General features: G+C 39.1%; 1 protein-coding gene across 1 annotated transcript in view; it reads left to right on the top strand.

The window, feature by feature from the left end:
* The window catches only part of LRGUK (leucine rich repeats and guanylate kinase domain containing), a 118,936-nt gene that overhangs the window by 31,804 nt on the left and 65,550 nt on the right, over positions 1-21,582 (top strand). Inside the window, exons 6-10 of the mRNA XM_030853848.2 lie at positions 3,380-3,504; positions 11,545-11,688; positions 17,015-17,095; positions 18,665-18,751; positions 20,092-20,198. Of these exons, the coding sequence (XP_030709708.2) occupies positions 3,380-3,504; positions 11,545-11,688; positions 17,015-17,095; positions 18,665-18,751; positions 20,092-20,198 (544 nt within the window). The remainder of the gene's footprint in view (positions 1-3,379; positions 3,505-11,544; positions 11,689-17,014; positions 17,096-18,664; positions 18,752-20,091; positions 20,199-21,582) is intronic.

The following is a 21,582-nucleotide window of genomic DNA, read 5'->3' as shown; positions in this document are numbered from 1 at the left end:
GGGAGTAATTAGCAGGGGAAGCCATTGCGCCACTGTGAAAAGTACTCTTTACTTAAGAGCTTGATTGCGGTTGACCCTTGAATAATGGTGGGGGTTAGGGGACCGCCCAGAGCAATCGAATAGCCACACATAACTTTACAGTAAGCCCTTTGTATCCGCGGTTGTGCACCAGTGGATTCAACCAACCTCTACAGATGGTGTACCACTGTAGTATGTATTTAGTAAAAAAAAAAAAAAAAAAAAAATCCATGTATAAGTGGACCCATACATTTCAGACCTGTTTGTTAAGGGTCACCTGTAATTTATAGTGCCTAAAATTCCTTGAAATTTAAAGGGGAGTGAAGAGTTGGGAAATAGGAGATGGTTGCGGTGAAATGAACCTGTTTCTCAGCAGAGATGTTCAGTCAGCTCCTCACCCTTTGCCCCAGTGCTGTGAGTGATGGCAGTGGCAGCTGCAGAAGCCATGGCCATGATTGCAGGGGGCCATCTGTATTCCTCCTCCTCTTGGCCCTTGCAATACTAATTTCATAAAACATGACTTGCCCTACTAGTCAAAGCTAGAGAGTAAGCCGGGTGCACCAAGGGAACGGCCTCTAATGTCTTGGAAAATTACTGTATACAGGCTTTCCTTTTCAGTTCCCATTGTCTCTTAACAGTGTCCAGCTTCCTGTTTTCTAGTTTTCTAATCCTTGCCTGCTTCCCATGGGAGTGCTTCCTGACTCAGCCACCCACAAGCATTTGTTTTACTCTCTGTCATAATTCAGAGTATCTTCGTTTCTGTTGAAGCTGAGCTACCAAGACACTAGTGCTCCTGAAATAGGACTTAAAGACTGTTGCTTCCTCTGCTAGATTAAGACATGGCCATTTGAAGTTTTCCGTGCTTAATTTTTCTTACCAAAGATTGCTACACTGAGGATATTTTATTTCATCTATAGAGTGATTGTTTAAATAGCCCAAAGAAAATGGAAGCAGAAAGAAGAATCGTGTTTGTGAGCATAAGTGTCTATTTGTAGAGCTCGTCTGGCAGGAAGCTTTATGAAAGTGGTTTTGAAATGTGTGTTGACAACAAGCCGAACTATGCTTCAGCCCAAGGATTGAATCTGGAACCAGCGAGGAAAATCGAGGAATTTCTGGTTCATTTGGCAATATTTTCTCATCATTGCTTTTAGTTTCTTAATTAAACTGTGTCTCTGTCTTTGTTCTTTCAGAATCAGTCCTGGCCTGATCCTCCTCTTTGTGCCGCTGGCCAAGAGGCAGAGGATGTGATTCCTTGGCCTCATGTGCTTGTAATTTAGTAACGATAACAATGCCTTATAATTGTGAGGTACTTGTACAACTCACTCACATACATTTTCTAAATTTTTTCTCATGATCTAACTTTTGGCCTTCACGGCAGCCTGATGTTGTATCCATTTTACAGATGAAAAATCTGAGCAGAGAGAAATTACATCACGTAACTAGTAAGTAGCAGAGTTAGGATAACTACAAATAGTTATGAGGCAAAATGTACATTTCTGTGATACTTACAATCCCTTCCTTTCTCTTAAAAAGTTTGTTGATTGTGTGATTAATCTCCATAGGTGGGGTGTTAGAAGTTGACCAGAAAAGGCTTTGAGGAAGAAAGAGTTTGTCTCGAGTGGATACCAAGAATTGGAATTGCTCTGATATTTACAACTATAATAGTCACTGCCAAATTGCCTCCAGAGAGGCTATACCATAATGAACCCTCTCACCCAGTAGTATGAAAGAATCTGTTCTTCAAAAGCTTTAAAATGTTTGCCAAACTGATAGGCAAAGGATAGCATCTTAATTTGCTTTCTCCCGACTACAGGTGAAGCAGAGTGTCTTTTCATATGTTTATTATGTTAGCCACTTGGATTTGCTCTTCTGGGAATTTCCTGGATATATTCTTGCCCCATTTTCTATTGGGTTATTGTCATTCTTCATGTTTTCTAGATAGTAATTCTTTGTATACTCTATATGTTGTGAATATATTCGCCCAGTCTGTCACCTGTATTTACTTATGTAATTAAAAACTAATAGAAGTAGGGAAATGAGGTTGTCAAAAAGAAATACTTAAGATGTTGGTTTAATGCAAATGTTAAAAAAGAGAAAAAACTTTAAAAAGTGGAATTTCAAATTAAGTCCTGAAGAATGGGTAGGGTTTAGAAATAAGTAGGAAAGCAGTATTTAAAAAAATTAGGAAAGTCAAGGGGTATATTCCAGAAGTATTGAGAAGATTGACCTGGCAGAATTGGAGCATTCTCACTGGATTATTATGGGGGATGAAATTCGATACATAGGTTTTGCTTAAAGTAAAGGGCCTTAAATGCCAGAGTGAAGAATTTGGAATTCGTCCTGTGAGAATTTTTTAATTGAAGCGTGATATCCAGTCAATATTTTGAAAAAAATTAACCTGACTACAGTGTGTAAGGTGACTTGAGGGCAGGAAGAAATGGATGTTAGAGGTATCCATTGGTACTAAAGCTGAATTAAGTTGGCAGAGGGGTGAATGACAAGGAAGGACATATTTGAAGAGATGTTTTAAAGCAAAATCTGCCAGGTTTTGGTGATGATTGGACGCCCTGAAGATTACAAGTGGCTGAGAAAATGGTGATGTCTTAGGCTACTTGGGAGGGAAAACTGGGCTTGGGTGGAGAAGTGATATTAAATCCTAGAAATTTGCCAGAAAGATTGAGGACAGAGAGAGGTAAGTAGAATTGGTGACTTTGAGTTTGCACTTTTAGGTGACTGTAAGGATGGAAAACAAAAGCTAAGAGTTAAGTTTTAAAATAACGAGAAAATCAACAGATGAGGAAAAAAAGAAGGCTGAGTTTAGGCCTCATTTATTATAAAGAGAAGAGAAGCCAATATAGATAGAAGAAAAGGCTATTCCTCTCAGTATCACCCATTTTCTGCAGATGACACCTCCCGGACTGTTTCCCTGGTTATGGGGATGATAAAGTGCATGTGCCTCTCCAGGGCAACCCTGGATTCAGTTCTGCCTGTGGAAAAGTACAAGGGTTTCTCATGGAGACCATTCAGGAACCAAGGAAAAAACACTGCCAAGGTGGCAGCTTTGAACCACTCTGAAGTGTTTTTCCTCACTGATTAAATGAGTCACATATGAACACAAAGGCAACTGAGCACACTCAAAAGCTATGCCTTTAAAAAAAACAAACTAATTTTACCTGGTGCACTAGTAACTTCTATATGAAAAAAATATCATTTTAAGATTTAGCATTCATCCTATATTAGCATAGAGTACTTTTTTATTTATGCTGTTGTCTGATTTTTCTCATGATGATTTGACACTAATTCATTTTTTCTTCCAAATGTTTCTAATACCATTTTCCTTAAACATAGTCATGGTGTATAGGCAATGAGATAGCTGAAATCAACGGACTAGAGCTGTGTAGCAGTCTTACCCACCTTAGTTTGGCCAAGAACAAGATCACAACCATTAATGGCTTAGGAATGTTACCTATCAAAATACTTTGTCTGGTGAGTCTAACAAAACTGTTATTCTTTATAGAAGTACTAGTTAATGTCTTAGTAAATATATGAATGATGGTTAGGATTTTTCAGTTTTATAAAGAGCTAATTCCTTCATGAAATGTCATTGTCTTTAGTTCTGTTTGCTCCTTTCCATATCTGGGGTGTGTGTGGGGTGTGTGTGTGTGTGTGTGTGAGATGAATAATTCATGCTAAAGTAAAATGATTTTCTAATTTGGTACACAAATTCCATTTTTTAAAAGATTGACTTTAACACTGAGAAAGGAAGGCATACTTTTAGCAACTATTAAGAATATTTTTATAATAACCAAGAGATCACTGAAGAAATCAGAGAGGAAATAAAAAAATACGTAGAAACAAATGACAATGAAAACACGATGACCCAAAACCTATGAGGTGCAGCAAAAGCAGTTCCAAGAGGGAATTTTATACCAATACAATCCAACCTCAACAAACAAGAAACATCTCAAACAACCTAACCTTACACCTAAAGCAATTAGAGAAAGAAGAACAAAAAAACCCCAAAGTTAGCAGAAGGAGAGAAATCATAAAGATCAGATCAGAAATAAATGAAAAAGAAATGAAGGAAACAATAGCAAAGATCAATAAAACTAGAAGCTGGGTCTTTGAGAAGATAAACAAAATTGATAAACCATTAGCCAGACTCATAAAGAAAAAAAGGGAGAAGACATATGAACAGAATTAGAAATGAAAAAGGAGAAGTAACAACTGACCCTGCAGAAATACAAAGGATCATGATAGATTACTACAAGCAACTATATGCCAATAAAATGGACAACCTGGAAGAAATGGACACATTCTTAGAAAAGCACAAACTTCTGAGACTGAACCAAGAAGAAATAGAAAATATAAACAGACCAGTCACAAGCCCTGAAGTTGAGACTGTGATTAAAAATCTTCCAGCAAACAAAAGCCCAGGACCAGATGGCTTCACAGGTGAATTCTGTCAAACATTAGAGAAGAGCTAACACCTCTCCTTCTCAAACTCTTCCAAAATATAGCAGAGGGAGGAACACTCCCAAACTCATTCTACAAGGCCACCATCACCCTGATACCAAAACCACACAAAGATGTCACAAAGAAAGAAAACTACAGGCCAATATCACTGATGAACATAGATGCAAAAATCCTCAACAAAATACTAGCAAACAGAATCCAACAGCACATTAAAAGCATCATACACCATGATCACGTGGGGTTTATCCCAGGAATGCAAGGATTCTTCAATATACACAAATCAATCAATGAAAGAAACGCACATTTATGATAAAATCCCTGCAGAAAGTAGGCATAGAGGGAACTTAACCTCAACATAATAAAGGCCATATATGACAAACCCACAGCCAACATCGTTCTCCATGGTGAAAAACTGAAACGATTTCCACTAAGATCAGGAACAAGACAAGGTTGCCAACTCTCACCACTGTTATTCAACATAAGTTTTGGAAGTTTTAGCCACAGCAATCAGAGAAGAAAAAGAAATAAAAGGAATCCAAATCGGAAAAGAAGAAGTAAAGCTGTCACTGTTTGCAGATGACATGATACTATACATAGAGAATCCTAAAGACGCTACCAGAAAACTACTAGAGCTAATCAATGAATTTGGTAAAGTAGCAGGATACAAAATTAATGCACAGAAATCTCTTGCATTCCTATACACCAATGATGAAAAATCTGAAAGAGAAATTAAGGAAACACTGCCATTTACCATTGCAACAAAAAGAATAAAATACCTAGGAATAAACCTACCTAAGGCGACAAAAGACCTGTATGCAGAAAACTATAAGACACTGATGAAAGAAATTAAAGATGATACAAACAGATGGAGAGATATACCATGTTCTTGGATTGGAAGAATCAACATTGTGAAAATGACTATACTACCCAAAGCAATCTACAGATTCAGTGCAATCCCTATCAAACTACAAATGTCATTTTTCACAGAACTAGAACAAAAAATTTCACAATTTGCATGGAAACACAAAAGACCCCAAATAGCCAAAGCAATCTTGAGGAAGAAAAACAGAGCTGGAGGAATCAGGCTCCCTGACTTTCAACTACACTACAAAGCTACAGTAATGAAGACAGTATGGTACTGGCACAAAAACAGAAATATAGATCAGTGGAACAGGATAGAAAGCCCAGAGATAAACCCACGCACGTATAATCACCTTATCTTTGATAAAGGAGGCAAGAATATACAATGGGAAAAGACAGCCTCTTCAGTAAGTGGTGCTGGGAAAACTGGACAGCTACATGTGAAAGAATGAAATTAGAACACTCCCTAACACCATACACAAAAATAAACTCAAAATGAATTAAAGACCTAAATGTAAGGCCAGGCACTATAAAACTCTTGGGGGGAAACATAGGCAGAACACTCTATGACATAAATCACAGCAAGATCCTTTTTGACCCTCCTCCTAGAGAAATGGAAATAAAAACAAAAATAAACAAATGGCACCTAATGAACCTTAAAAGCTTTTGCACAGCAAAGGAAAACATAAACAAGACAAAACGACAGCCCTCAGAATGGGAGAAAATGTTTGCAAGCGAAGCAACTGGCAAAGGATTAATCTCCAAAATTTACAAGCAGCTCATACAGCTCAATGTCAAAAATAACCGAAGAACCCAATCCAAACATGGGCAGAAGACCTAAATAGACATTTCTCCAAAGAAGATATACAGATTGCCAACAAACACATGAAAGGATGCTCAACATCACTAATCATAGGAGAAATGCAAATCAAAACTACAGTGAGGTATCACCTCACACCGGTCACAATGGCCATCATCAAAAAATCTACAAACAATAAATGGTGGAGAGCGTGTTGAGAAAAGGGAACCCTCTTGCACTGTTGGTGGGAATGTAAATTGATACAGCCACTATGGAGAACAGTATGGAGGGTCCTTAAAAAACTAAAAATAGAACTACCATATGACCCAGAAATCCCACTATTGGGCGTATGCCCTGAGAAAACCATAATTCAAAAAGAGTTATGTACCACAATGTTCATTGCAGCTCTATTTACAATAGCCAGGACATGGAAGCAACCTAAGTGTCCATCGATAGATGAATGGTTAAAGAAGATGTGGTACATATATACAATGCAATGTTACTCAGCCATAAAAAGAAACAAAATTGGGTTATTTGTAATGTGGTGGATGGACCTAGAGTCTGTCATACAGAGTGAAGTAAGTCAGAAAGAGAAAAACAAATACCGTATGCTAACACATATATATGGATTTAAAAAAAAAAAATGGTTCTGAAGAACCTAGGGGCAGGACAGCAATAAAGACGCAGACGTAGAGAATGGACTTGAGGACGTGGGAAGTGGGAAGGATAAGCTGGGATGAATTGAGGGATGGCATGGACTTATATACACTACCAAATGTAAAATAGATAGCTAGTGGGAAGCAGCCGCTTAGCACAGGGAGATCAGCTCAGTGCTTTGTGACCACCTAGAGGGCTGGAATTGGGAGGGTGGGAGGGAGACACAAGAGGGAGGAGATATGGGGCTATATGTATACGTATAGCTGATTCACTGTTATAAAGCAGAAACTAACACACCATTGTAAAGCAATCATACTCCACTGAAGATGTTAAAAAACAGAATATATTTTAATGTCTTATTGATGAACTAACATTTAAACATATTTAAACATAATATTTATTGCAGTTGAAACTTCATTGCTCTCAAATGAAGCACTGGGCACTGAATTTGGCAATCCTTTTACATCACTATGTGCCAGTTTCCCATTCTAGAAAACCAGAATTACTGCTGAGAATAAATGAACAATTCCCATCAAGAAGTTAAAATTTTTAATGTTTTTCCTATAGAGAGCGTGCTTCTTAAGCTGTATGACAGTGTGACTCTGACTGAATGAAAATACAATTTACTTTAAAATCAGCAGGATCATAGTTGTTCCAAAGATATATACAGTATTTTTGAAATAACAGTCTAGCTCATTAGTTTGGGGGTGATTATATAGTTTGTAGATTATCTAGGATTCTTTCTTCTTCCTTTCCTTCTCCTTCTCACTTCTTACCCTTGGATGGCTTTGGGATTCTTTATTATATCTGTCATGAGGTGGATGGGGGGATTTTAAGCCATGAGGCTAGTAGCTTATTTCTTACGTGAACTATCCCACAGGAGAGTGTTGAACATTGTTGTTTTTTTTGTTTGTTTGTTTGCGGTACGCAGGCCTCTCACTGTTGTGGCCTCTCCCATCGCGGAGCACAGGCTCCGGACGTGCAGGCTCAGCGGCCATGGCTCACGGGCCCAGCCGCTCCGCGGCATGTGGGATCCTCCCGGACCGGGGCACGAACCCGTGTCCCCTGCATCAGCAGGTGGACTCTCAACCACTGCGCCACCAGGGAAGCCCCGAACATTGTTGTTTGAAATGACATCTTGGGTTATCTGCAGATTTTTGACATATACAATGTACAATTCCTGTCTAATTTAACCACAGACAGCTGAAGGTTGGCTATGTGTTAAGCCTGAAGTGCTTTTTCAAGAGCCTTCACTTCTTACAATGAGTTAGGTGAGGGTAAAGTACTGGTTCCCAGTACTGAGGTTGGAAATGAAGCATGGAAAGGTTTAATAATTTCCTTGAGTTTTTCTGTTTTCTGTCCACTAAAGCATGTAAGCAAAGCATAAATGAAAATGAATTTGGTAGGCTGAATTGCAAATTTAAAAATTATAAAAGAAAGTCACATTTTAAAATTATGATAATTTGAAGGATTATTGGCAGTATATTCTATTTAATTTGCAGCTTGTTAGAACCTTATCCTTTTATTTACATATCTTTTTGCATTGGCATTCCCATTAACTTTAAGTGGAGCATGATATGTGGAAAGAGATTGGGGGTGTGCTTAAGGGAATGAGAATTGAACTGATTATTAAGAATGACATCACATAGCACTTTCATCCTAAGACTTTGTTTCAATAACTAAATAAATAATCTGTGTTGATAATTTCATCTCAAGTAGCTTTTAGAAGAAGCATAAAAGACTTATTTTTCCTTTAAGTAGATTAGGTGGATTGTTCCCAACCCCCATCCTCATCACCCAAAATGAACTAGAAAATACAGAATATGCCATCATTCATTTTCCTTAAACTTTTTGAGAATAGGAAGGTTTTCTTTTCCATATATTAATAAAGTTCATAAAATAAAATGATACTCATTTGTTTCAATAGTTTTTAATACTTTTTAAAAGATTTGTGGTATCAGTAATCCAGTTGGTTTACTACTGAAAGTAATTCACTTTACATTTTAGAGAAAAAAGAACAATTCACCATACAAACCAGTTGTTAATTCTCTTCCATCAACTTTTTTTTAAAAAATAAATTTATTTATTTATTTTTGGCTGTGTTGGGTCTTCGTTGCTGCGTGCATGCTTTCTGTAGTTGCTGTGCACGGGCTTCTCATTGTGGTGGCTTATCTTGTTGCAGAGCAACAAGAGGGCTCTAGGCACGCAGGCTTCAGTAGTTGTGGATTGCGGGCTCTAGAGCACAGGCTCAGTAGTTGTGGCACACGGGCTTAGTTGCTCCGCAGCATGTGGGATCTTCCCGGTCCAGGGCTCGAACCCATGTCCCCTGCATTGGCAGGCGGATTCTTAACCACTGCGCCAACAGGAGAGTCCCTCTTCCATCAACTTTTACCATAAATATTAGGGGGAAATGTGGTTCACTTATGGTCTGCTCTGTCAACCACCTCCTTTAGCAAGTAAGGACAATACATTACAAACTTCAAAAATCATTTTGTCTTAGTAAAAGCCATTTTTTTTCCCTTCCAACTTGGGAGATCGAGAATATTTCTCATTTCATTTTAGTTTCTCTCTAAAGAGCGCCTTTTCCCTGCTAATCATGATAAAACAAGCAAGAACTGTTCATGCAGGCACTAGACGTGCACTTTGAGAAGAGATGTATCAGTTTTTCATCATTGGACATAGGGTTTTAATAGATAACTTTGACTCAGAAATTCTGATTCGTAATACTTCTCAGTTCTGCTTTCTTTTATGACCACAGGTTATGTAATTAAACTTTTCTATGCCTCAGTCTGTTCTTGTGCATCTACCACTTTGAAAGCCATCAGAGACACTCTAAAGAAGAATTACAGTTCATCTTCCACATCTACAGCACTTCAAAGGTCTTTGGGGAAGAGGTGTATTATACCTAAATTTGATATGTGGGCATATTTTAAATAGGACATTGAGGTCTTATTTCAATAAGTTAAATTAATAAGGATATTATGTTCAGTTTACTGTAGTTTTTTTCTTTCCCCTTTCTATTACACTTTCTAGAACTTTTTTGAACAGTAGGAAATTTGACTTAGGCAAATGGAGTTTTGAGTATTTTTCCTTCTTATTATGGAATTTTTCAGGCATATATAAAAATAAAAGGAATAGTTTAATGAACCCCCATGTACTATAATCCAGTTTTATAGATTATCAGCATTCTATTAATATATTTTAAACAGCCATAGAATTATACTAATGAACATAAACCTTGCTCATTATTGAAGTGAAATCTTATGAAAAGTTGAGTGAAAATGAACTCTTACTATTAAATACTTTGGGAAGCATGTACCAGGAAAAATATTATAGATGGTAGAGAATACTATAATTTAAGTTTTTAGTTCTAAAGTGCTTAGTAAAAGTTTTAAAAGTTTAAGGATGGGGGGAATTCCATGGTGGTCCAGTGGTTAGGACTGCACACTTCCACTGCAGGGAAACAGGTTCGATCCCTGGTCAGGGACCTGGGATCTTGCGTGCATGGTGTGGCCAAAAAAAAAGTTTAAGGATGGGTATAATGTGGCATTAATTGAAATCTCAAAATTACACTTTACTGTGCTTCTCAACTCAAAGTTTAACTTTACTGTGGCATAGTTTTATACCTCAAAGGCTAAAGAACCCAAGGAATTTTGAGAATGTTGGGAAATGTACAAGAAAATACAAATTATTGTTATCACTATAATTTGTTGTTATGGGTACAGGGGGGTTGGGAAGAAGAACAGTGTTTAAGTCTTATATCTTTCTCTGTTTCATGGTATTGTCTAAGAAGATGCTTACGTGTGAATTATTTTAAGAACTTTGTTTATGCATCTATTGTTGTAGAACATGCCACCCCATGTGGAGTGGCATGGAGAAATTTATTAGTTAACCATTTTATTAGCTAGCAGTTCTGTAATCTGAGCTGGGCCCAGCTGGGCGGTTCTGCTGGTCTTGCCACGTCCAGCTAGCAGATTGGCTGGGGGCTGGGCTCAGCCAGGATGCTGCAATGGCTGGGTTTCTCCTCTCTGTTGAGTCTCAGGGCTCCTCTCCAGGTGACCTCTCCACAGATTCTCTCCCACAGAGTGGCTAGAGTTCTTACATGGCAGCTTAGGGCTCCAAGACACAAGAGGAGATGCTGCCAGGCCTTCCTAAGTCTTAGATTTGGAACCGGGACACTTCTGCTGTATTCTTTTGGTTAAGGCAGGTCACAGGTCTATCCTGGATTCAAGAGGTGGAAACTGTACAAGAGTATGAATAAGTGGAGGCAGGTACCAGACTACTACAGTCCTCATGATATGAGATGACTATTCAGAATATTTCTGAAAACAGAGTGTATGTGGGAGTTACAGTATTCAAGTGGTTTTCTGTGATGGTGATGAAAGAATTGCATTAAATTTACATTTCTAAAGATAAGCTTGGAGCCATGCTGCCATTAAGCTTGAGGTTAGCAATGTCAGAAGCTTATACTACCTAGCTTTTGTCTTTCCTATTGATTCAAACATTCATCTGCTTTACCTCTAGCGAAAATATTATGTTCTGAGTCTTCCAGCTGAAAGACTGGGATTTCTTTCTGGGGTGTATGTATATGTGTTTAGGGAGGTGAAAGATGGGAATGGGAGGGGGGACAAGAATGTCTTACTGATTTTAAGAGGTTTGGGGCAGTATCCAGGATGAAAACTTGTCATTACACTTTTCCCTTTAGGACATTAAGTGTATTTTATCAATTTTAGAGCAATAACCAGATTGAGAAGATCACAGGTTTGGATGACCTAAGGGTCCTGCAGATCCTGGATCTGAGCCACAATCAGATCAGTAGCCTCCAAGGCTTGGAGAGTCATGACTTCTTGGAAGTGATCAACCTTGAGGATAATAAGGTAATGTCATATTATACTTTATATGTCTTGGTTTTAGTGTCTATAATTATTTCTCAAGTGCTATCACATTCAATGCCAGCTTAGGAAAGTTATTCTAGAAAACCTCCCAGAGCAACAGTTGAAGGACTGCTTTTTTTTTTTAAATAGTAATAATTCTTAATTTTTGAACATTTGAAGATTCCTAATTACATTGTTTTGAAGGTTTAAACTGCAACCAGGTGCACATGCCTTTGTGAAGTAGATATATTCGTGTGAAATTTGTGGTAGAAAGATGGCATTAGGAATGTCTGACGTGTCAGAGGAGGGAAACTAGAGACAAGAGAATAGTCTCAGGTTGGTGTTGCCTGTGTCCCATTTAATGAGAAGAGACACAGGAAGTGAATTCTTATATCCTATTTGTAACGATAGGGTACGTTCCCAACCCGAATGAGTTGGGGATTGGACTTACTCAAATTACCCTATCTGGCTTAATGCACACGTTACTTCACCAATTGGCTTTCACTCTTTTTTTTTTTTGCGGTACGCGGGCCTCTCACTGTTGTGGCCTCTCCCGTTTTGGAGCGTAGGCTCCGGACACACAGGCTCAACGGCCATGGCTCACGGGCCCAGCCGCTCCGCGGCATGTGGGATCTTCCCGGACCGGGGCACGAACCCTTGTCCCCTGCATCAGCAGGCGGACTCTCAACCACTGCGCCACCAGGGAAGCCCGGCTTTCACTCTTAATTACATTTTATTTTTAATAAAGCATTTGTGCTCCTAATCATGGTGTATTAAGTTGGTACCTATAACTCACCTCTTATGCAATCAGATCTACATTTTGATTTTATTCATCTCGAGTACTTTTTCATATTTTGGGGAAAGATTTCATAAGGAAGACGAATGGTTATTTCTTCTTGAAGATGAAAATTTTGGCTAACCCTGAAAGAGACCTAGATCCTAGCTGGAGTGAGATGCGTTCCTGTGGAGATACTTCTCTGTTCGGCTGTGTTGGTGCTTATCAGCTGCGTCTGATGACTCTTTCTCCAATGAGCTTCCATTAGCTGTTAGATTTCTAAAAATCAAGAAAAGGAGGCAATCTTTAGGTCTGGGAAGAAGTGGATTTTTAATCACAGGCAAAAACTGTTCCTCCTCATTTTCACTTGACTTGCATATTAAATTGTTTGTTAACTTCTAAGGTTAATTCTAGTGGGTGACTTTTGTTCACTGTCCCACCTGTCTTAGGAAGTCAGCCCAATCTCTGTCTCATATGGTTTTAGTGTCTTTTTCATGAAATGGCCATTAAAATGGTTTGCAGATACATACAGGTGGTGTTCAAACGGCAGAATGCACTCATTACATTTCAACTCAGTGCATCTCAGGATTTAGGAAAAGGAGTAATGGTAATAATAATGACAATTACAGTCATAAAATAATGCAGAGATTTTCATTGCATATTTATGCACAAGGCACTGTTTTAAGCACTTTGCATATATCATCTCATTTAATCCTCATTATAACCCTATTATTATCGCTATTCTACAGATGAAGAAACTAGAGCAAAGAGACGTTAAGTAACTTGTCCAAAGTTATACCATATCCAGTGAGTAGCAGAGCCAGGGTTCAAACAGAATGATTTGCCTCCAGAGTCAGTGTTCTTAACCCTGCAGGCTAATACATTAAATGAAATGCTAATGGCCCTCCCTTCAGAAAAGTGTGTGGTGTTGTCATGATCTAGAAGAGTGCTTTCTGGCTTAAATATAATGTGAGCCTCATGTGTAATTTTAAATTTTCTAGTAGCCCCAATAAAAAGGTAAAAAGAAACAGGTGAAATTAATTTTTTGCTTTATTTAGCCCAATATATCCAAAATACTGTCATTTCAACATGTAATCTTTATAAAAATTATTGATGAGATATTTTATATTCTGTTGTTTCATACCACATTTAGGACATCTATTGTGTATTTTGCACAGTACATTTGAATTTATCCTAGCCATATTCCCAGTGGTAAGTAGCCACATAGGGCTAGTAACTACCATATTGGGTAGCACAGGTCTAGAAAGACCTCATGAATAGTATGGTGTTCTCTTCCATTCCAGGAGACTTTTCAAATTACATTTGAAATAGTTGAAGAAAAAAAGGGGGATCATTAGGGAAGCACAGAGTTTATAATTTTCAAATGTTGAAGAAACTCCATTAAAAAAGAAAAAAGTGGCCACACGTCCCAAAGGAGGGATCCTTTGGCAACAAGCGATGGGGTCCGTAACAATGGCACAATTCCCTCACTCCCCCTGGGCAGGTTGGGGAACAACCAGCAGTATGTGAAATATTCCGTCAGCCGAGCCATCCAAAGATTTCCTCAGAGGTTTCTCGAGCACTACTGAGAATACTGTGTATCAGGGATGGAAGATTTATCATTTAAGAGAAACATAGCATAGCTATTGCTTCTCATATGATTAACTTGATGTTAGGAATATTATCTTATTGGGAGCACTTTTATCAGTATTATTTACTTGGTATAAGCTGTTGAAACATTGCCGTAGCTTTACATGATCATTTGAACATCTCTTTTAAGTTTTTTTTGCAAATTCATCATGAGCTGGTGATTTGGGGGCCTTCGTCACTCTCCACTCTGCAATCCTTGTTAGATTTGAAGTCATTTCTATCATTTAAAACTTATCCCCCAAATGTTAACTCTATTACAACCTCAGCCTTTTCTTCTAGAAGCAAAATATTGGTCTGGGAGTTACTTAGAGACTGCTCTTTTACTTCTCTGAGTCTTACTTGGTGTCATTATTTCATCTCTCTCTCTATCGAGCATGTATTTTACGAAAAAGACTTAACAGGCCTCTTTAGGTCTGGATGGTTAGGCTTGGAGAGCATGGCTTAAAAGGAAATGTCAAAGAAAGGAGCCAACTTCTCCCTACATAGTGGAAGTTGAAAGGCTTCTGCTTGGTGGGGAGTAGCCAACAGGGGCAGAGGAGATCAGGGAAGAAGTGTAGACTGGAATCTGGGGATCAGCGCTGCTGGTATGACATTCTTGGCATCAGATGGCTGAAGTTCCTTTCAGAATATAATCTTTCTGGCAGTGTTTCACTTCAGGTGGTTTGGGGGAGTTGTGTCTGTACACCTTTTGTGATCGCCTGTGACACACACAGCCTTGGGTCTTGGCATTTGAAGAGAGAAGACATGAGGGTGGGTCTGCTGCCGGGTGAGGTCTGCAGGACGGGGTGGGCGGTGCATGCAGGATGGCCCGTGTCTGGTGCACATTACCAGTTCAGCAGAGGTGGGGGTACTGGTAGCCAGGTGCCTCCACATGTGTTCCCCTCTGCCCTTACCCACTTCATCCTACCTTTGAAAGGACTGGGAGGGGAGCTGGATCCCTCTCATTTGACTCTCAAAAGACTGGTTCATCCCAACTGACATCTTAGTGATAACATTTTACATAGTCTGTGATTATTCTATTCATAGTGTTCACAGCATTTACAAGATCTTTCCATGTTAAGCACCATCGATGTTACCATCTTCTAAAATGGTTGCCTAGTGTTCCTATTGTGGGACTGTGCCATGGCTCATTTAATCACATAATGATGGAATTTTTCAGAATTGAGAAAATTTTAAACTTTTACCAAAACGTTAGACCGAATGCTCATGTATCTAATTTTCGGCTGTCTGATGATCTTTTCAGTATAAACCTCCTGAAGGTGGGACAGCTGGTTTATAGCTTATGCATGTGTAGCACATCCACTCCCACCAGTGATGACTGCAAGTGCACGTGGCCAGGATGCGTTGGTGAGACATGTTGGCTGCGAGGAAACATCTCCTCCTAACATTTGTGTTAGGTCCAAACACAAGAGCTGTAGGCTAGAGGGGAATCAATCTATTGATTGATTGAGCAGTGTGAACCAAAGTGACTCTTCCACCTTCCCAAATAGCACAGTATTTAAAAATTGATCCTTTTATCTTGTAGATGATCCAAATGGCAGTTTAATGGAGAGTCTAGTCATCTTATGGAAAAAGCATAACATTGCTGTAACCAGATTAATGTGTGCAGGTTGTATATTGTAACTCGGAATTGGCCTCTCATATTATGTCTTTGAAAATGGCATCCTTAGAACATGGCACATGTGTTCCTCCCCTGATTTAGCTTTGGGAATAGCTTACATTTCAACTGCATTTTGTCATTGGATAACTCAGGAACTATTAGTGACTCTGCTGTTGGAGTGATCTTACCATGCATGCAGAAATGACTTGGGGAGAAATAGAAATGAAAAAGTGATTATTAATTTTTTGTAAAAGTTCAGCATCTACATCTGAAATAAGATTATAATTATGCTAATTACAGGACATTCAAGGAAAACTGTTTGTCTTTAGTTTAGTGGAGAATTCAGGCCTGCTGCCACCCAAGCTCTATCCCTGCTCAAATTAAGGAACTATCAAGCAACCTTTTTCCCTCTTACTTTTTAAAGTCATGAAACATTACCTGACAAAAAAAGTGTATAACACATAAACGTACAGTTTAGCAAAGAATTTTAAGGTGAATAGTCATGTAACATTCACATCAAGAAGTATGTCATACATGGGCTTCCCTGGTGGTGTAGTGGTTGAGAGTCCGCCTGCTGATGCAGGGGACACGGGTTTGTGCCCCGGTCCGGGAAGATCCCACATGCCATGGAGCGGCTGGGCCCGTGGGCCATGGCCACTGAGCCTGCGCGTCCGGAGCCTGTGCTCCGCAACGGGAGAGGCCAAAGAGTGAGAGGCCCCCATACTGAAAAAAAAAAAAAAAAAAAGAAAAGAAATATGTCATACAATCTCCCATGTTTACCTTTTCTTAAAACAATTATCTCATTGAAAAACTGATAGAGCTCCACATGCACATGCAGTAAGAAGGCTTCCCCAGCCACAGATGACCACAGTAACCAGCAGAAGCAGCGTTGGGGAGGGAGATTGGGGAGCTGGAGGCTAGGCAGAATAGTGATGGGGAGAAGCATGTAGCCCTTGCGTGCATTTTTTGCAGTTTCTCTGATTCTATGTGCTATTTAATTTCTGCCTTAAGATAAACGTGGGTGAGATGAGAAACATCTACCTCACTGTTGTCTATCCAGAGAGGAAAAAAGGAAATGTGGCTGTGAGTTTGCATTTACTGAAGGAGCATGCAATAATTCCCTTGTTCTGTGTAGCTTTGTGGAGTCTCATTAAAAAGCTGGATAGCCACAAGAGCAATTTTTAAAATAAGCTGAGTTTAAGGGATCCAAAGTAGCTCCTCTTGTATTACGTTCTCTGTTGTCTTGGTGCATTTAGTCTGTTGATTATATTGTGTGTGTGTGTGTTTGTTTTTGGATTAAACAGATTGCTGAGCTGGGTGAAATAGAATACATTGAAAACCTACGTCTCCTTCGAGTTCTCAATCTTCTAAGAAATCCAGTTCGGGTGAGACATCCTTTATGTTGGGGGCAGAGGAGAGGGATGAGGACTTTCTTGAAATTCTTCATGAAGTGCTTTTGATAGAACATCAGGAATGTGAATAAGGTGTGTTTATCTTCATTCTCTATTAGAAGGTGTAAGCAAAGTCGCACCTATGTACCACCATAGGTGCATGTAAAGCCTGAAATTGAATACTGGTTGCCTACTCTGTGTGGTCATTTGTGACTCATCCGGGTGGTAATAAAGATTATCAGGCGGGAGCTATTGAGATTGTAGAGCAATGTCCTTTTACATGAAAGAATGCGTGATGCCTGAGGTGTAGACGGAATGTGGTTCCTATTTAATAACAGGGGAAAGTCTAAGATTAGACACTTAAAGAAATTCGCCTTGGGATTGTTGTAAAATTGGCATTGTAAAATGATTATAGAAAAAAATCATATATTTCCTACTGATTCTTCACCTATGGATATCAAACTTTCAGACTTTTTCAGGATTCTTTTTTTTTTTCCCCCAGTGATAGATCCTTTCGCCTCAGATCTGTCCCTCCTTCTTTGTGCGTATGTCATTCATTCCCCTTTCTATCTATATCCTTCACTCGCCTTTCCATAGGCTCTTGAATTTGTATGTATCTCTGAGTACCTTTCTTTTTGTGTGTGTCTTGAGAAACGTGTCCGGGCAGGCAAAAAATCAAAATGAAAAATAAGATCTAAAAATAAAAACAATGTTTGGTATGAGAATAGTGGCAGGCAATTTAAAGCATCCCTAGGAAAGAAAGTGTTTAAAGTGGCCATCCCTCCCAGTTCCAGATCCGTAAAGAGCATCTAGGTGTTTGCATAAATAAATAGCACAAACCCTTTCACATGTTAACTCATTTATATATAAACTTCCCCCACATTTGCACTTTGAAGTACACAAAAGGTACCATTGTATATTCATTTCATGTATATTCTCATCCTCAGAATGCATCACCCACTTAATATCTTTCCCTTCAAAGAGATGTAGCTTCTTAATACAAAATAACTGTAACTATATTTCTAAAAGGCAGGTAATCCTAACACAGAAGATGATAGGGCGTAATATGGGGGTTGTTCTGTAAGTGAATATCATTTTATTATTGTAAAACAAATTCATAGTTAATCATACAAATTAATATAAAACAATACAAAGTAATAAATAATTAGAAATTAATGAAACTCTTTGGAATTAGAAGATAGGGTTTGGGTCACTGGCCATAGAACCTTAGATGAAATACTTCACTTCTCCGAGCCTCAGTTGTTTTTTCTTTAGAAACGAACATAATCAGAGCTGTCCTGCTTATCTCACAGGGAGATTAACAGGATCACACATTTGAAAAGCTTTATAAGTTACAAGGCACAGTCTGCGTTTGAGTTGTTAATATAAGGGGAGTGGTAAGCTGAAAATGTAAAGACCTATGCAGGGTGTGTGTGTGTGTGTGTGTGTGTGTGTGTGTGTGAATGAATGACAGCGTTAGTAGGTGAAAGCCCTAAGCTCATGAAAGTAGACTGCTAGTGGAAAAGGAAGGTAACTGAATAACCCTCTTGATATTTTAAACAGGAAGAATCTGACTATTGTTCCTTCGTAATTTTTATGCTACTTCGATTAACAGAATTAGATCAGAAGAAGATAAGAGTGGAAGAAAAGGTATGTAATCGTATCATTTCCTGTGTTTATGAGTTGATAGGCTCAAAAGCTCATGCTGCCTGCTGCAAGACCAATACAATCCATAAATGATTACATAACAGTATGTACAGTCATTATTTAGGGGGCGTTTCCTTGTCCTAGGATCTATCTGTTTCACCCTCTGCAGAGCTGAGTGTCAACACAAATGCAGTGAAAGCCCTGCTCTTGGTAGAGTGAGGAGACTGGCTGTGGGAAACAGAAGCAGCCCCCGTGTACATAGGCTGGCAGCAGTATAGCCGACTGTTAGTTTGGATGATAGCTATCATATTTGGAGGGTGTGTGATCCTATCTGTGTTACTCGAAAAGTTCACTTAATAATGAAGTGAATTATAATGTCATTCTAACACATCATCGAAAAGACTCAAATAAATCAATACTCTGATTTTTAAATCCTTTATGCCACTCTTTAAGATAATGATTCTTCTGGACACAAGTTGAGAGTAACCAGACATTGAATGCTAGCACCTGCCAGCCCCTTCCATACCTGTGGAAGCTAATTTGTCATGTTGTCATGACTGATGTCAGCTGAAATCTCCACTAATGAGGGGTTTCTTACACTGGATGCAAATTTGAGATGGGAATGAAAAAGCAGGTATAAATACGCAAAGAGGCAGATATTCCAGTTCATAAATGCCTTTCTGAAATCTTGGTTAAAAAATAGTTACAGATGCAAGTCAGTTATCATTCTCTCACTCAAAGGCACTTATTAGATTTCTCTTTCCCTTTAACATTGTGCGAAGGGAATAACATTTAAAACCACGCATTAGATAAAGGTATGGTAGACAAGAATAGTGTATTTAGAGGGATGACAAGGCCGGGGGACGGAGAACTGTCCATCGTGGGGAAAAGGCCCATATCTTTGAAAAGAGAAAGTTACACTAAAAGAGGGGGAGGTTTAGTAGAATTTGAGATCATAGGAATAGTTCTTGGCATGATGGCATGAGGAAAAATTCTGCAGTAACAACTACCTGGAATCTAGAGCTATGAATTTTATTTCTTTTCATACTAAAAGTTGAAATGTTTACTATATTAAAGGTCATCTTAGACTTTAGAGGTTTTGATTTTGCTTTTTTCCTTTCAAACCAGGGAGTATAAAGAAATAGGTGACCAAGGGGCTCCAGCTCAGTACTTTAAAATAATTATTATTCTTTAGGTTTTAGGAAAGTTAGAGTAGACATGAAGACAGAACACAGATTCCTGGTCACGTGTCTAGGACATTTCATTATAGAAAATCTAAGGCTTGTCTTCCTTTTAAAATGAATTTTTTTTCTTTTCCCTTTGCATTTCTAATTCTGGAAAAGGTCGCGGCAGTGAACAAATACAACCCTCCCCCAGAGGTGGCCGCAGCCCAAGATCACATGACCCATGTTTTCAACAGCCTGATGCAGCCACAGAGGATCTTTGACAGGTATTTCTTAGGGACCCTTTGGGTAGAACACGGGGTAGCCAGCATAGGACAACCTCATCATTTCCCTAGCCCTGTATTTTGTGACCCATTCCTTTCTCACCTCTCTGAGGGAGGGGATCAGGTCTTTATTTGACAGGCTGTATAGTCTCAGATATAGTATATTATCGTCACATGTTTGAATGTGGGGCTCACTTGTTGGCATTTTCCCAAGTGTGGTGATGAGTAGATTCAACATCCCTCTTTCATCTGGACCCTTGAATGGTGGCTAGCCTGTGACATAGGATGGTGAAATGAAAAAGAAAAAAAGTTTGCCAACTTTTCTGCTGTAGGATAGAACCACAGACCTTAGCCTCATTAACAGAGAATTGTGACGATCTCTATCCATTGTCAGTTTCTCCTTAGCTGTGCGTGAATGCTAGATACCCCTGCCAAAGAGCACCCAAGACCGCAGGTTATACGTTAGAGAGTCCCTAGAAGGAGGCCCTCCTCACCTGAGGGAAACCCGAAACAGTCTTTACAGTGATTGCCCTGAGCCCCAGGCAACCTAGCAGGGAGAAGTCATCCAGCTTGGTTGAACACAGGAACAGCATCTCTTACCTCTGAGTTCGAAGATAAATTTACCACGATTTCTCCATATCTTTTTAAACAGTCTGTTGGAGCAGATGGCCATTTACGCTATAAGTATAATACAGAAATTCTATCAATGCCCAAAGGCATTTTAAAATTACTTGTAAAATCTCTTGGTTATTAATGGCTTCTCTTCTTCATGTGGTCTGCTCCTGTACTTCACACAGTTGGTTTCCCACAGAGAGAAGATGTTTTATTTTGCGTCCAGGACATGATTTTTTACATGTAATTTAATAATGTAGACGTTGACAGTTTTATATATTTATGGTAGCTCTCTAGGTGAAATGATTTATCATTTATTTGCATACATCTGGAAAAGCACATTTGATTTAAAAGAAGGGCATTTATGTCCTCATTGTATTTCTTTTCTAGTTTATGAGATTGCTAGTTGTTTCATGCCTTAGGGTACATTTATATAAAAATATGTATCAAAGAAATTTACAGCAATGTCTGATAAACACGTATTTCTGGATCATTTCTGACTGTCAGGCAGAGAAGAGCAAATGGCCAAGCAGCCCCAGATGCTCCGGGATGGAGCAGGGCTCACTCTGAAAAGCTCATGGAGGCAGGAGCAGGGGTGCCATGCCCTTCCCACTCTGAGTCAGGATGCAGCTCCCTGGCAGCCCCAGGAGTCAGGCTCTAGGAGAGGAACCCTGACTCTTGGTCTTGGGACTTTTAGGCTGTGATATTTGGGAATCACTGTCCCCTCTTCTGGCGGGATTGGGGTGAGGATCCAATATTGAAATGACATGGCAGA

Source organism: Globicephala melas, chromosome 9 (genome assembly GCF_963455315.2).
Source record: "Globicephala melas chromosome 9, mGloMel1.2, whole genome shotgun sequence".
NCBI lineage: Eukaryota > Metazoa > Chordata > Mammalia > Artiodactyla > Delphinidae > Globicephala > Globicephala melas.
Note: the sequence above shows the minus strand (reverse complement) of the source record. Positions and strands in the feature narration are given on the sequence as shown.